Consider the following 18083-nt stretch of genomic DNA (forward strand, 5'->3'; position numbering starts at 1 on the left):
ATGAGGAATTTAAATTTTCCTTACATTCTGTAAATTTTATGACATATAGATAAAAATGTGAGAATTCGCCTTTTATTTCTCGCCAGCTGGAATGAGACTTGGTGTCGAGATGAAAATTTGGATAACGGACGAAGACGAAATAAATTATAAATACTGGTGGAAGCAAGCACCTTCCAGAGATGCTGATCAGTCTGCAGTCAACCTTAGCAAAATGAAACCAGATGAAGTGCACGCTCGGTACTTGATGGAAAAATATGCATCGAGGTGGAAGGAGAAAATAAGAAGGCCATCATGGGGTATGGAAATTATTCAGCCAAATTGGATGCGACGTGTTATGTTCAATCCTTCTTCACAGGCGGCCAGGTCAATGGCATGTAGCCTTGTGGAAACTATGTGTCAGGTATGTTTTGAATGTACATATAAATAAGCATAATTTTTTTTTTGGCTGTTAACTGTGAATGAAATGTCCATTATTGTGCTTACCTTTGTGTAGTTTTTCTTTTTGATGTTAGTATTAAAATTTTCATTCCTCTATAGAATATTATTTTTCAAACATAGTAATTTTCTCCATGCTGAGCTGAGGGTGAAGTTAAGGTTTAGGGATCTACAACAGGGGGTTCTTAACTTTTTGCATTTCACGAACAGGGCGTCTTAAGAGCATCATGGGACCCTGGGCAAAGTGATTATTTCTGAGGCTCCCCCAGGATAGAAATGCTGCCTATCAATTCATTTGCTTACTTTAGAAAATTTGAACTACATCTCATTACATGAGGGCCCTCTGCATTTGAGGCCCCAGGCTATGTGTTAATACGGCGCTGTCCACAGGCTGTGTAACAGAACCTGTGTGGCAATAAAACAAAGGCCATGACCACCTTGCTAATGAGGTGAAGACCCCTTTGCAGAATAATATTCAGCACATGATAATGTAAAAACGATAAGATTGTTTTCTCCTACAAGCTCACAGACACCTCCCGAAACCATTCCCATTACTCCTGGTTAAAAATCACTGGTCTGCAATGTAAAGCTATTTTGAAGTGGCTTTGGTTACTCAGTGCTCTTCCAGCTGTGTCTTTGCTTCATGCATAAGGCACAAGTAGTCTATACAACTTCTCGTGTATTTGCTTCATTCATTGGTGACTTCTTGATATTCTTGGGCAAAGTTGATCTTCCTCTATAGAACTTCTCGATAGCAGACACCCATAGGACCAAAAAATTTCTCCACTAACGAGAAGTGTTCGCTAATTGATAGTAAAATACATTGAGTCCCATTGACGTTGTTTGAAAAAAATTTTGCTAATAGAAAGTTTACTATGAGGTTTTGCTGTATATTGTCATGGCCGCTGTGGTGGTTGAGTGTCATACTGACGGATTCGCATCGCGAGGATCTGAGTTCAAACCCCACCGTCGCCACAGTGGTGGTCGGTTGAAGTTGGTTTTTTGCAGTTCCTAACTTCGAGGCACAAACGCGAGCCGATCTCCTCGTTAAGAAGTCCCGCCGCAGAGAGCAACAGGCCTACAATAATATAATTATTCATTCATTACACTTCATTCACTATGAGTTGAGAAAAAATTCATTGCAGATGGCAGTCCTAAACATAAGCATAACACAGAAACAAACTTCACGGAAGGTTCACTGTACATACACACATATTTCAACATGTACCAATTCGTTAGAAGTTCTGCAGAGGAATATGGACGAGGTGCATGTCTGATTTAGTAGTATGTTGTCATGAAAACAAAACATGGTATCGTTAATCGAAGTGCTGAGCATATTGCCTCCTATTATCTCTATCATTCCACTTAAGAAAGATTTTTAAAAAATGTCACGTTGATAGTTGAACTACCAACAAAACTTACATTATGAAAGTATCAGTCTATTAACTGGAATAAAAAGAAAACTAAAGAAGTTAGAGCTTTCTGAGCCTTACTCATTTAAAGACCAAACTATGAACAAAGTCACTTATTGTTTTGAAATTTCAAATTCGAAGTCCTTTTACATGCCTACACATAGATCAACTTTGAAATTTGAAGAAAAAAAATTTTTATTTGTTTTTTGTGATGTTTCATAAATGGAACACTAGCACTTGGGAAGAGGTGAAAGCGGAAACTGTATCACCTATATTCTGACGATTATTTATTTCTAGAGTACAGTTATCACACGAAATTTTTTATTATCTACTGCAAATTCAAATGCACAACACATACCAGATTTTGTAACACAACAATGTCATAGGCGGTGATAGACTTGAAAGTCTGGGGGGGGGGGGCACGGTCATTATTATTATTGCTGGGGGCACGATGATGATGATGATGTCAATTCATATATATGTTACTGGCAAAGTATGAAATCCAGGCATTCTATAGAATGCCTAGGCATTCTATAGAATGCCTGGTCGTTTCAGGCAAAGTATGAAATACCGGTTTTATTCTATACTTTGCCTAGGCATTCTATAGAATGACTAGTCATTCTATAGAATGCCTAAACACAATCCAGGCAAAGTATGAAATATCTTCTTCCAACAAATCTCTTTAGGGGCGGTATAAAATATTACATAAAATGAAATATCTTCTTCCAACAAATCTCTTTAGGGGCGGTATAAAATATTACATAAAATTAAAATTTCACAGAATTTTCTTTTTTTTTCAAAAACGTTTCCCTTTCGCTCTCGTGAAAAAGGATCTGTTGAGGGGCGGTATAAAATATTACAATTTCATCGAATTAAAACTTCACAGAATTTTCGTCATTTTTTCCCGGAAACGTTTCCCTTTCGCTCTCGTGAAAAAGGATCTGTTGAGGGACGGTATAAAATATTACAATTTCATCGAAAAAATATTGCACAGAATTTTCGTCATTTTTTCCCGGAAACGTTTCCCTTTCGCTCGCGTGAAAAAGGATCTGTTGAGGGACGGTATAAAATATTACAATTTCATCGAATAAAAATTTCACAGAATTTTCGTCATTTTTTCCCGGAAACGTTTCCCTTTCGCTCGCGTGAAAAAGGATCTGTTGAGGGACGGTATAAAATATTACAATTTCATCGAAAAAAAATTGCACAGAATTTTCGTCATTTTTTCCCGGAAACGTTTCCCTTTCGCTCGCGTGAAAAAGGATCTGTTGAGGGACGGTATAAAATATTACAATTTCATCGAATAAAAATTTCACAGAATTTTCGTCATTTTTTCCCGGAAACGTTTCCCTTTCGCTCGCGTGAAAAAGGATCTGTTGAGGGGCGGTATAAAATATTACAATTTCATCGAAAAAAAATTTCACAGAATTTTCGTCATTTTTTCCCGGAAACGTTTCTCTTTCGCTCGCGTGAAAAAGGATCTGTTGAGGGGCGATATAAAATATTACAATTTCATCGAATAAAAATTTCACAGAATTTTCGTCATTTTTTCCCGGAAACGTTTCCCTTTCGCTCTCGTGAAAAAGGATCTGTTGAGGGACGGTATAAAATATTACAATTTCATCGAATAAAAATTTCACAGAATTTTCGTCATTTTTTCCCGGAAACGTTTCCCTTTCGCTCTCGTGAAAAAGGATCTGTTGAGGGATGGTATAAAATATTACAATTTCATCGAATAAAAATTTCACAGAATTTTCGTCATTTTTTCCCGGAAACGTTTCCCTTTCGCTCTCGTGAAAAAGGATCTGTTGAGGGACGGTATAAAATATTACAATTTCATCGAATAAAAATTTCACAGAATTTTCGTCATTTTTTCCCGGAAACGTTTCCCTTTCGCTCTCGTGAAAAAGGATCTGTTGAGGGATGGTATAAAATATTACAATTTCATCGAATAAAAATTTCACAGAATTTTCGTCATTTTTTTCCCGGAAACGTTTCCCTTTCGCTCTCTTGAGAAGGGATCCCTTGAGGGGCGGTGTCGTCAAATTAAAATTTCACACAGTTTTCAATTTCAAACGTTTTCCTTTAGCTCTCTTGAGAAGGAATCCCTTGGGGGGCGGTGTCGTCAAATTATATTTTCAGACAGTTTTCTTCGATTTTTCCGGGAAACCTTAACGTCTGGCTCTCTGGAGAAGGGATCTGTTGAGGGGCGGTATAAAGTATTCAATTTATACGATTACAATTATTATAATTTTTCTTAATTTTTTTCTGTGAACTTTTTCTTTGGCTTTCTTGACAAGGGATCTGTGGATGGACGATGTAAAATGTCACATTTTCGTCAAATTAAAATTCATTCGTCAAAATCACAACAGAATTTAATCGGGTAATTTCTTTTTGGAATTTCAAATCGGATACGGACAACAACATTTTATCGCTTTCGGACGTTTTTCGTGGAATACCTTTTATATGTTACTGTAAACAAAACGGGATAAATCTGTAATTACGCATAATCACCGATCAAAACGGATGAAATTATTGTGCATAATAACCGGTGATTATGCATAATCACCAGATTTATCACAATTACTGTATTTTATACATGGCACCAACCTGTAAATGTTGTCAAAATTAGTGCTCAATTATAACAATTCTGAAAAGTGCCCCGCAACGTTAAAAATTTTGGAACCAGTTTTTTATCACTTTGGTCCCTCCCCACGAAATGAAAGTGATCCCTCTTCGAATGAAATTTCTGGCTATGGGCCTGATGAGACACATAACGTCAATTATTTCACCTCTGACGTAAGCTCCCAAAGCTGAGGTAAATGATTTCATTGCTCTCCAAAGAATTCACGTAATTTTGGTAGATTGTAAAAACCGTGTCACTAAGTTTTATTGCACATTTAGGCTAACCAAATTTCTTTCAGAAAAATACCAGAACTCAGGATTTTAAATACGAGTGAAATACGGAAGATCGCCAATCATCGCCATAAATGACGCCGAATGTAAGCAAAGTTGCCAACTTTTGCAGAAATCACTAAAGAAACACCAATGGCAGGAAGCAAAGCATTACTCTGAGAGAATTGCAGTGAACAAAAATGGATTCCACGAAGTACATTGTAAAATAACGAAATGAAACGTTTGAAGGGGCAAACAATTAAATCAACGTTTAGTATTTGCCGTCTTGCAGTGGAGTAGTTTGGGAGCTAGCGTTTTACTGTGGAAGTGTTGGTTCCAAACTCGATTCTCTCGTGCATGGATGTTTATTAACATTAACAAATTCCCTGGACAGATCATACAGGATCTCTTGAACATACATATTTGAGGATCACTTTATCAAGAAAGTAAAAAAACCATGACGTATATTCTTATTCATAGAGGTGAATATTCTTATTCATAGTTGTAATCATAGCGATATAATTTATGCGTTGAAAAATAATTTCAATAGTTGATTTTAATAAAGTATAAAACTATAAGCATCTAAAAGTAGGTTCTGTAGATTCTACAATGTAGAACATTCGCGACAAACCACGGCATTCTTGCAAAAAAGTCGGGGCATCCAAAATAAAGTGAAAATACGGTAATGTCCCGGGAAATGCGTGACATATGTGTCATATGCATAAGGTCACCACAAAACGTTTGCTAAGTAGGCCTATATTTTGCTATCTTTTATTTTCACTGCCCCGAATTTGTTTTTCAAAACATCCCGTATTTTCGACTAAACTCACTTGACTCACTGAAACTCGCTCAATCGTGACTGAAAACGTGGAGGAAGATAATTTTAATTTCTTACAAATCACGGTACGATTAATTATGATTGTAAACATAAACGTTCATGTCGCATATTTGTGACGTGTTTCTTTTTTACATAACAAAACCAAGACATTTTTAAAAAAATATCAATAACATAATATTTATTTCGTGAAATACATTTTTATTTACTGCAATTTATTGTAGTCCTTCTACGTACATACCCATCAGCATTTCTTTCCCATCAATTTTAACCATAATGAGCAATTTTTCAACATTTGACAATTTTTTGAGAGATAGAATAGCAATAAGAAGGGTGACCATACATCCCGTATTTCTCGGGACAGTCCGGGTATTTTTCTGTTTTTTTGGTGTCCCGAGTTTTCAAATATTTTCAACGAAGTCAACTTGACTTTTTATTCTTCAAATCAACGATTAAAATTATTTTTCCAGCTTAGAAATTACATCACGATAATGAGGTTTTTGGAATTGACATCATAATCATCATCAGCATTGGCGTACTCAAAGGAGGGGGGGTTTTGGGGTTCTAACCACCCTCCCCCCCCCCCCCCGAGCCAAGATTATAGTGTTATTTTACAGGAAAAAAAGTAAAACCCCCTCAGAAGGTAAAAAAATCTCAAACCCCCCTCGAGAAAATTCTGCGTACGCCTATGATCATCAGTATCACTTGGAGGGACAAGCACAGCATGTTTTCCCCATGGAAATCAATTAAAATTGCCGAATTTACCGTAGAAATGTGGAAATTTAGTAGAGTTTTCCGCATCATCAATAATTTTAAAAATTGAACTGAATTCTCGATTTTCGAAAAATTGAGTTCGGTTAAAAATACGAAGCGCAGAAAATTAATTATAAAATAATTAGCCAGACCTACTTTTGAGTTAAATATTCATGCAATAACATTGATTTATATCTTCTCAAGCAGAAAAATGAGAATTAATATCTCCGTATTGTTTTATAATATCCAATATCATCAATCTATATAGTTTAGGATGTTTTGAAATTAATTATGGGCCCATAAATTACACTGAAGAAATTCCGCAGCTTTAATCAAGCATTTTTTGAAGCAAAAGCAGGCAAATCCATAACTTGAGCCTCAAGAAAATTTTCGAAATATCTAGCACCCATCAAAAAGAAAAAAAAAACCAATTCACTTCTACGTTTCTTTAATTTTGATTTATGTCTTTCATGAGTTGCGCAGGAAGTCGCCATATTGGTTACCATGTATGTCCCTCCAGAAAAAGGGAAATATCACGTGATTCAAAAAGCCTCATTAAGAGACTAAAAACAAGAATATTCATCTCACACATTTGTAGTGTTTTTTTTAATTCACTGCAATTTGAAGTGGTGCTTTATTTCTCGCGATTGGCGAATTTTCTGTGATTTTAGCACGAGTTCACGACTTCGCTTACTTTTGGCATCATTTAGCGATAATTTACATTGTCCCGCATTTTCCCGTATTTCGAATCCCAATTTCACGTATTTTTCTCCAGCAAATATGGTCGACCTAACAATAAGCAATTCTTTACGTAGGATCTCTATCTCCCGTATTTCCACCGATAAAATAGGGTAAACCAACGTATACCAATTTGTTTTCCGTGACCGACATACCACGGTCACTTTCCCTCGAATAGATGAGTTAACTGCCGCTTTATACATTATATTTTTTGTTCATAAATCTGTAGATAAAAATCTCGGTTACTTCTAGACAAAATGATATCGCATAATCCGCATTTGCAAGTTCCATTTATCAATGATGAAATATTAACAGTAGAAAGACGGAACGGGGGGGGGGGGTCTTTTTCACCCTGCACGCTGTTTAAGCTTACGTATCTCTGCTAAGAATAAACCAAACCACCTGGAATTTCTGGACTCTTCCTGAATTAGCATGTTCTTATTGTATACCAAAGATTCCTTTCGTTATCTTTTTTAACAACGAAGCTACGAACGGATATACGTAGAAAGACCGAAGGGGGTCATAGTGACCCTTCCTTATATTCTAGCACATTATGCGGTAAATACTACTATCGTCGTCACAATTGATTTCTAAGTAGGTTTTAATCTTTCTGAAAGTCTTTTTTTGCATTTGACCTTGTGTGTGACCTTTCTTTTCCTCTCATTCTTATCTGCAAGTGTCGTCAGCAGGTGTGTCCTTTTTGGTTTTTGTCAAGCATTCTTGTCATATTATCCATTAAATTGTTTATTCTGGGACGTAGAAAATTTGAGTGCATGTGATCTTTTCAAACAGTTAGTTTAGAACATAGCTTCCAGCATTGCATCTCCAGGAGATGCACAGATTAGATGAGAGAAACTCTGGAAGTAGTTATGATGAAAATGCAGAAGAGCATAGATCTACCCTATGTCGAACTGTAGTGAAAAAAGTAGCGGTTCTGATGACGAAGATTTAAATCAATATAAAACTATTTCTCGGGCGCGGTAGATCAGGTCGATAAGATACTCGCCTAAAGTACCAAAGGATGTTTAGAGGTGTCGTGAGTTCGATACCCGGTTCGTCTTTGTCAGAAAACTTTCCTGACACAGGGGTACAACAACACGGCGACTTGACCGCAAAAAAAATTGCTACCGCAGGAAGTCCCCCATTGAGGAGTTAGTGCACCAACATCTCGATGAGCATAGAAACAAGCTTGCCATTCGGAATCGGCAATTAATTGCAGGTCCCACTCTAATTAGCTCTCGTGTGCAGAAAATGACCGTGGTGTGACTCATTATAACTCGTTGAAGCCACAGAAACGATCCAAGAAACTGCAGCAGATGGGAGCATATAGAAAATCACAGAACCTTCCTCAACTTTAGGATGTCGAGGATCACAAAATATATTGAGAAAAAATCAAGGCCCCACATTTTATGCGTTCAAAAAACATAAATGAAAGTGTTCTGGGTTCGTGACGCCTTATTTTCTGCGACAAAATGATTCGACATATACAGAAGCTGAAGCCCATCGTCGTCTGAATGAAACTTCTTGGTCAATTCCTTTGCTTGAACTGGATGCAACGATATCCATTATGTATGCAAGAGGTGCAAAAAAACTTCCTACTGAATTCATTGTGGTTGTCGAGATTTGGGGTCCCCTATTTTTTCCCCAAACAATGACAAGACATCGTTTCAAAGAAATTTCGAAATTCATGCGATTCGATCTGAAATTTGAAAGGTCTGAAATATTAAAAACTGACCAATTTGCTTTTGCAAGTTCACTATGGATTTCATTCATAGAATACAGTACGACTTGCTACAAACCAGGGCCCAATCTAACTGGACGAAAAAACTTCTACCCTCAAATGCAAGATGTCCATTTACACAGTATATCCCAAGTAAGCCAGATAAATTTGGGATAAAATTCTGGCTTCTTGCCTGCGTTGATTCCAAATATATTCTGAATGGACAGAAAATCAGTTTCGATTACACTGGGGCAGATAACACCAGAGCAGGAAATCAACTTGTCTATGAATATGTAATTTGATTAGTCGAACCTTATCTAAGAGAACGTCGAAACAAAACAACAGATGATTATTTTACATCACTGAGATTATGTGCATTTTTGAAATTGACAAGCTTGGTTGGGACCCTTCAAAAAGACCATCGTGAGGTACCTCCAACTGCAAAAACAGGAACACACATCTATACTCGTCGATAGTATTCAAAACTGGAACTGATATCACGCTGACATCTTATCAGAGAAAAAATATTAAAAATGTTCTAGTTCAGAGTTCACTTCATACTGATGTAACTATCAACGAAAACGTGAAAAAGACCCCAGAAACAGTTGCCTACAATAACGAAATTAAATAAGGAGTCGACATCGTGGATCAAATGGTGCGATTATACACCAATAAGAATGCAAGTCGTCGCTGGCCATTGCATGTTTTCGGAAAAAATTACGAACCTCAACTGATCCTTTTTCACGAGAGCGAAAGGGGAAACCCTTCCGGGAAAAAATGGTGAAAATTCTGTGAAATTTTAATATTTTATACCGCCCCTCAACAGATCCTTTTTCACGAGAGAGAAAGGGGAACTTTTCCGGGAACAAAATGGCGAAAATTCTGTGAAGTTTTAATTCGATGAAATTGTAATATTTTATACCGCCCCTCAACAGATCCTTTTTCACGAGAGCGAAAGGAAAACGTTTCCGGGAAAAAATGACGAAAATTCTGTGAAATTTTTTTTCGATGAAATTGTAATATTTTATACCGTCCCTCAACAGATCCTTTTTCACGCGAGCGAAAGGGAAACGTTTCCGGGAAAAAATGACGAAAATTCTGTAAAATTTTTATTCGATGAAATTGTAATATTTTATACCGTCCCTCAACAGATCCTTTTTCACGCGAGCGAAAGGGAAACGTTTCCGGGAAAAAATGGCGAAAATTCTGTGAAATTTTTATTCGATGAAATTGTAATATTTTATATCGCCCCTCAACAGATCCTTTTTCACGAGAGCGAAAGGGAAACGTTTCCGGGAAAAAATGACGAAAATTCTGTGAAATTTTTATTCGATGAAATTGTAATATTTTATACCGCCCCTCAACAGATCCTTTTTCACGCGAGCGAAAGGGAAACGTTTCCGGGAAAAAATGGCGAAAATTCTGTGAAGTTTTAATTCGATGAAATTGTAATATTTTATACCGCCCCTCAACAGATCCTTTTTCACGAGAGCGAAAGGGAAACATTTTTGAAAAAAAAAGAAAAGTCTGTGAAATGTTAATTTTATGTAATATTTTATACTGCCCCTAAAGAGATTTGTTGGAAGAAGATATTTCATTTTATGTAATATTTTATACCGCCCCTAAAGAGATTTGTTGGAAGAAGATATTTCATACTTTGCCTGGATTGTGTTTAGGCATTCTATAGAATGACTAGTCATTCTATAGAATGCCTAGGCAAAGTATAGAATAAAACCGGTATTTCATACTTTGCCTGAAACGACCAGGCATTCTATACAATGCCTAGGCATTCTATAGAATGCCTGGATTTCATACTTTGCCGGTAACATATACATTAGATCAGTCAACTCCACCTTTGATGCTGGGGAAGGCAGCCCCCCTTCCCGTGTCTCCACCCGTGCACAATGTGTGCAAAGGTTAAAATTTTTTTCTAATGTCTGTGATAAAAGAAGGGAAACATTTCTTTGATGGACCCGTCTGTCACATTGGTAGCATTTATACATAGTGTTTTTTTGGCAATACCACACACCATTCTTCTGTCATAGACACAATATAATGGCTATCGGATGACCTGGCATCTTTTTTCCAGTTGCAACGTGGGCCTGGATGAAAGGTTAATCCCTCCTTCATTGGTAGAAAAATCATTGTCACTTCTTTTCAGAATTCCAAATGCAAAATATGATCTGCTTCTCGGAACTCTGAATGAATTATACAACATGCTATAATGGTCATGCATGGTTATAATGGTCATATGGCAAGTCTTTTTTCAATGGAATCCACAGCAGCTGTTCTGATCGGGTTATGGAGATTTTTTTTTTATGCCATGCAATAGGTTTTTTTCGGATTGCTCAAAACCTTCTTGCCTTTTCTTGACATTTTCACATGAGTGTTGCACTTACATTTTGCTCTGTGTCTTTTGAAGAACACACTTCGGAGTTTTTAATACCTCAGCCTCGTTGTTGTGAAATATATCTACCATTCTACATACATGAGTTGGAACTGTTGTCACTAGATCATTTTCAACAATATTCTTTCATCCCTGATGTTCTTTGGTTCATTAGTAGGTTATTAGCATATATCCATGTCCTCTAATTTGGAATCTGAGAGAATTTCTAAATATCCTACAGCTTCTTCTAATGTAAGATATCTTTTTGACATAGTTACACACAGCTGAATATAACAAGACTAGCTACGATTGGCGATCTCTATTTGATTATTCTGTGGTTCGCAAAAACATGCATTTGTAAAAAAATTCAAGAATAAGCAAATACTCAATATACACAATACTTCCCAGAAAGCACATTCCGGTGTGTCATATTACCCAGAATGCACCCCATACACATGTCGAATGATGATAATACCCTGTGGTTTAAACGAGAAAATCGAAGCAACACACTGCACATTAGATCTCTCTAGAATCCCGCTCTCTTGAAAGGTCAATCATCAATAAATGGAACATGCATTTTTGAATGCACGTAGCTTGTTCACGTGTAACAGTACAGAAAAATTAATTGTGATTTACTTTGATTGATATATTAAGTGGCAGAAACACAAAATAATTTTCAATTTACTTCAAAATTGAAATTTTGGGAAATTTTAATCGAGATTAGGAAAAAATTTCCAAAAAGTATAAAATTTCAAAGTTTCGTTTTTTCAAAAATTTACATTAACCTGAAGTTTCCGAATTTATTTCAAAAAAATATTTTGAACTCTCCTCTATATACGATAAAAAACTGCAAATGTTTGAGTTTATTATTGGTTATTAGTTTTTATTTGAAAAAATATCAGATAAAAATTATGTTCCATTTATGAAACATTGGCCTTTTTAAATGGTTAATCATAGATTCTACAATCTTAGCTTGTTAACAGAAAAATTTATTTCTTACCTTGTGTTACCGATTGCTCATAGAGGATGGGGAAGAAAAAAAATTCCTGTCTTTTCTTCTTATTTTTTTCATCAATATAGAATTTAATTCTTAATAATCATTAATTATAATTTCAATTAACAATCAATAATTTCAGTTTGAATAATTTATTGTGATTGTGCAAAAATGCTAGTTTATGCAGCATATTTTCATCTAGCAATCAAAATATGTAAATATTTTCCGGTCCCCCCCGGCTTTCAAAAATAAACTAAAAATGGTACATATATATATATATATATATATACAAATATATATATACATACATTCAGTACATGTGCTTTGCCTCTCCTCCCCCCCCCCCCCCGGAAAAAGTTGAAATGACGGCCCTGAGTTTATGTTTGTTTTCTTTGTTTGTAGATTTATTTTTTGTTCTTTATAATAGTATCAAAGTTGTCGAAGGAAGGTTTTAGATGTGCTCACTACATACTTGGACAACTTGGGTAGAGCTGGAGAAAGTGCGGCTGAATTTTTGGCGCTGTATCAGAATCTTATTCATCCAACGCCTTGGAAATACTATTTAGCTCTGAGAGGACTCCTTCCTCATATTGGTGAACTCATTACTCAAGAAATTGAATATTTGGGATATTTAGAAGAAACAACTCTAAATTCTGACTTGTCACAAGGTTTGTCATTTGTCATTTCCCCCCCCCCCCTTCTAGAAATTATGAATGTGTTTTGTTTTTTTTGACAGTGTACCAACACTATTAGTAGAATTTGATTATTTCTGGTAAATGTTTTATGCTTTCACCCACACGATTGTTTGAGCTCAGGCTTAAAGGGTTAGTTTATCTATTCAACATGATGGATGTTTAATTTTCAAAGCATACTACAGAGTGTATAGCTAAGTCCTTGAACTACAAATTATTGGTGAACTGTTGATCCTAGAGGCACACTTCCAATTAGAAAAAGTATCAAATAATGAGTGGACCTCAGATTCATCATTCATATTGCAAAGGGTTGTATAGTTATTAAAATGAAAAAAATTATCTTGTTATACAAACACCCTGAGTACAAAAGCCCTATTAGAAAGTTGTTACCCTTGGTGGTCTCTCCCAATGCCAAAAAAAGAAAATCCATGTTTCTAAGGGCAATAATCGCTGGAATATTTGAATTCAAAAAATGGAGAAAAATTGGAAAAGAACCCGAGCATAACTTGGGTGGGGGGGAGCATTTCTCATTATGATGGATTATTTTCCCTTTTTTGCATTAAATATCTTGGCAAGTAATAGGCCTAGAAATGTGAAATTTTTTTTTTTGGCCTCAGGGGAGATAGGGAAAAAACTTTCTTATTGGGGTTTTTATTTTATTTTAATAACTATACAACCCTTTGCAGTATGAATGATGCATCCAAGGTCCACACTCTATTTGGATACTTTTTCTAACTGGAAGCATACCTCTAGGATTAATGGTTCTCCAGTAATTTGTGATTGGAGGTTTTTGGCTATGCACTGTTTATTCATGATCGTATTAAGAAAAAAATAATTTTAATCTTGTGGTGAAATGCACATAAATGTCAAACATGAAAGAATTCCCATGAAAACACTTTAACAATTAGTGGTTTTGCATATGATTTTCTTTATTGCAATTGTTTTCCTTATTGCATGAATGTAATAAAAGCTCGCTATGTTTTTTTTTTTACATTTGTGTATTTTTTGGAAAAGTGAAGAGAGCTGTCAACTGTCAATTTAATAATCATAGTATGCCCCCCCCCCCACCAATGATTCAATATTCTCAATTCAATTCTTACATTGTAATTTGTAGCTAAGACTTTTTTTCCCAAGTTTTTATTTAAACACTTCTAGATTTGAATCTTGCTTCTGTATATATATTTTTTGTAACTGATAAAATTATTATTTTTTTATTATTAAATGGTCAGTCATCATGTGCTTAAAATAGTTTTTTTATTGCAAGGTGCATTAATTTCATATGCAATATTAATTCTGTTCAATCATCAAATTCCAACAGCAGTGTTAATAAAAATGTGAGATGTATTCTCTAATTTTTCTCGTTACATGAAAAGTATTAAAAATATAATATCGTTGTATGGGAGGGGTAATTTTTACTTATTTATTTTATTAATTTGCGATCTCTATCAAATTTATTCTTTATTTCCATTTTATATCCAAAAAATTATGTTCCAGGATTACGTTTCTAGTTTACCATCAAAATAAAATTGTTTTTAATCTTAATTTTTTATAGGATATGCTTTGAAAATGCTCACAGAACTACTTGAGTCATTTATCGAGGTAGACACTATAAAACAACATTACAAGTCTCGTTTGGTTGGCTGTGTGTTAAATGGATATCTTTCTTTGCGTAAGCTAGTTGTACAGAGGACAAAACTTATCGATGAAACCCAGGAGAAGCTTCTGGAACTCTTAGAAGAGATGACAACAGGTATGATGCAGTTTTTTTACTTTTCACTGTAAGAAAATTGTGAAGCTTCCTCTGAGTGACAGAAATCATTTAATCCTTATGTGTTCACAATGGCAGTTCACATCCTGATTCGGTAAAATGTATTTTCGAAATTTCGAGCAAATTTAAAATTTGTAAGGATATATATGTTTTATATATATATTAGATTTAGTTTTATATTTTCAAATTATTTTTATTCTATTTTTAGGTCAGTTTTTTCAATGAAAATATCTATCTTTAATGAATCAATTGATTATTTAGGGACAGAGTCTGAGACTAAGGCTTTCATGGCAGTTTGTGTTGAGACAGTCAAAAAGTATGGATTAGATGACTTGCGTACTCCAGTATTCATTTTTGAACGTTTGTGTTCTGTGATATATCCTGTGAGTATGCTTTTTCCGAGTTTATATGTATATTATGAATTTTAAAAATTAATGGAGCTGATGCTTTCGAATTAATTTGATAAGTAAAAAATTTTAATAATCAGTTGACATACATAATTCAACAGAAAATATGATGCATAGTGGTTAATGTAGCTGATAAGATTTTCATGGCCATCATCAGATGAAAAAAATTGCCTGTTCAGGCTTGAAGACGTCATTGGTGTGAGTTTGTCCTTAACATTTCTCCAACCTTACTGGTTGGCGTCCATCAGGGGAAAATACTGGTAGTGTAGCAATTGAAACAGGTATGAAATTTTTTGATATGGCAGGCTTCTTGTACCCTCCTGCAGCTTGACTAGTGCTATTATTTTCCCAATTGGTGGTCCAGCACTTTTTCCTGATGATGCTAACCATTAGCATTGAAGAAATGTTAAGGACAAACACAAACCAATAATGGCCTTCAACACCAAAAAGCCACTTTTCATGTAATGCTGGAATAATAAATTTGTCAGATATTAAGATTTGTTTTCCTCTGTGAGAAAATTTTTAAACACTGATTAACTTTAGTTATTTTAATTTTAAGTACCTAGATTTTTTTTCAATATCTGAAGAGACATTGCTTTTTAAAAATATTGTATAAACCTTGAGTTTTAATAACTGAATTTACCAAAATTTTGATGAAGCAGCAAAATGATACTATTAAATTCCTTGAAGGTTGCATCAAAAATTTATTTTATTAATTTTTGTATTTTTTAGGAAGAGAGTGACTCTGCAGAATTCTTTATCACTCTTGAGAAGGACCCGCAACAGGAGGATTTCTTGCAAGGTAGAATGCTGGGTAATCCTTACAGTTCAAATGAACCTGGAATGGGTCCTCTGATGAGAGATATAAAAAATAAGATATGTCAGGATTGCGAGCTTGTTGCGCTTCTAGAGGATGACAGTGGCATGGAACTGTTGGTTAACAACAAGATCATTAATTTAGATTTACCAGTCAAAGAAGTCTACAGAAAGGTAATGAATGAACTTGTAAAAAATTTTGTTTTCGTTCTTACATTCAATTATGAACTCAGATTGTAACTTTCTTTCTTCCTGTTGTACATTTTGGTTATTCTTCATAGGTCTGGTGCACTGAAAACAATGAATCTGAGGCTATGAGAATCGTGTACAGAATGAGGGGTCTTCTGGGAGATGCCACAGAAGAGTTCATTGAAAATCTTGATACTAAAGACAGTGAAGAGGTTGACAATGAAGAAGTTTACAAGATAGCGAATGTAATGAGTCAGTGTGGAGGTCTAGAAGTTATGCTTGAGAGAATGGCAACAATAACTGACCTCTCTAGGGGACGTTCTCTTCTAATAGTTTTGCTCAAACTGTTTGGTTTTTGCATGAAGGTAAAAAATTATGAGTGCTGGTTTTCCATGAAATATATTTGATGATTTTGTGTTTAAGCTTCAGAATATAGATACTTCACTTAGTTCTTAATTGACTTGTGCAAAAAAATAAAATGTGTGCATCTAATACACTGGGAAATATGGCTGCTTTACTATGATTTCCTAAAAGAGTGAAAAAAAGCTATATAAAGTCATGCATATATTTACTATCAAATATGCTGAGTACCTATACATATTAAATCCAAGCCTAATGCTGCATAATTGCAGCAAAAAATTTATACTGTGTGCCATTTAGATCTAATTGTTTAAGGATGTATCATTTTACTATACTTATCTTATAAAATTAGCCAACCGTGGCTATATGTCTTAAGCATTCTTGTTGATATGTATTTCATAAAGTATATGGATACTATAAATATTTGCTTATTTATATTATATAGGTAAAAAGTAATAGAGAGAAACTCATAGAGCCCCAAATGGGAACCATCAGAGTAATGCTTGGAGTCCTTCGACTTGCCCTGTCCACAGACTCAACTGAGCTTCTTCAAGGTGGGTCAGGATCAGCTACAATCACTGAACAACTTCTCAACATAATGGAGACCGTGTTGCTGGAAGCAGCCACGAAATATAATGTTGCCCAATATTCTGCTTTCTGTGGTAGCTGTGGAACAAAAGAGGACATAACATCCCTTCTGGGATCCGTAAGCTGTACTGCTATCAAAAATAACACTACTTTGCTTCAACTACTGATGAGGGTTGTGCCATTCCTCACGTATGGAGCCTTGGTATGTTTATAGTTTTATTTTTATGTTAATCGAATCTAGATTTTGATCACTTTTAAAGAGAAAAAATAAATTATTTTACTGGATCAATATTTTGATATTGACGAAAACAATACCTTCAAGATTTATGAAAAATGTTAGAAAAAGTTTCTCTTTAAAAATCTATGAATCAAATTTGTATATATTAATAAATCTGTTGATGTGTTCAGTGAGAATTTGTATTAGAAAATCTGTTTGCAGAAAATTATACCACTGATGTCAACTTTATGATTTACCTCCTGCATTTTAACTAGCAATGTTTCACATAACTGTTACTATTTAACATTAGAAGGACAGACATGTTCTACCTAGAAGGACTGATACCAGTGAACTCGATTGGAGGTTGATTTTCCCTATAAAATGTGCATTTTCATGTTTTTTCCTTTCATGTTAAAATATAGATATGAGTGCAAGTAATAGAATATAAAAACTGAGTTTTTTCCAAATGAATTTTATAATTAATTTTATTTTTAACCTCTTCGCTTCAGAGGCGTGTATGTGTGTGTACCTATATATTTTCAATAGATTTTAATTATTTTTTTTTACAAGCTGAGACTTGAGGTATGCTTAGGGTACCTAACTAATAAATAAATTAATTAATTTTCTTTTTTTTTTTTTTCTTTTTTAAAGCTTATTTTGATGTACAATGCACACAAATCTATTGAATTTTTTTTTCAATGCAAAAATTATCAGTTTTGGCTCAGGTTTTGAGAGTATGATACCTACCCAAAAGTTCTCCATTGCCTAACTGATAAAAAAAAATTTCATTCTAAACATTTTAATTGCAATTGTATTCTCACATCACACTTTCTGCACTTTCAATACCTTCGTTACATTAGAAATATATTTTCCGCACA

At 34.7% G+C, this 18083-nt stretch overlaps 1 protein-coding gene across 1 annotated transcript in view; it reads left to right on the forward strand.

Moving 5' to 3' along the window:
* poe (E3 ubiquitin-protein ligase-like protein poe) overlaps nucleotides 1–18083 on the forward strand; it is a 113615-nt gene that overhangs the window by 76324 nt on the left and 19208 nt on the right. Inside the window, exons 60-66 of the mRNA XM_089234227.1 lie at nucleotides 87–400; nucleotides 12596–12836; nucleotides 14413–14610; nucleotides 14890–15011; nucleotides 15768–16025; nucleotides 16133–16405; nucleotides 16846–17190. Coding sequence (XP_089090353.1) covers nucleotides 87–400; nucleotides 12596–12836; nucleotides 14413–14610; nucleotides 14890–15011; nucleotides 15768–16025; nucleotides 16133–16405; nucleotides 16846–17190 — 1751 coding nt within the window. The remainder of the gene's footprint in view (nucleotides 1–86; nucleotides 401–12595; nucleotides 12837–14412; nucleotides 14611–14889; nucleotides 15012–15767; nucleotides 16026–16132; nucleotides 16406–16845; nucleotides 17191–18083) is intronic.

The sequence above is a fragment of the Pholcus phalangioides genome, unplaced genomic scaffold (genome assembly GCF_987345545.1).
Source record: "Pholcus phalangioides strain wild (caught in Gottingen) unplaced genomic scaffold, Ppha-v1.0 ptg000008l_1, whole genome shotgun sequence".
In the NCBI taxonomy this organism is placed as follows: domain Eukaryota; kingdom Metazoa; phylum Arthropoda; class Arachnida; order Araneae; family Pholcidae; genus Pholcus; species Pholcus phalangioides.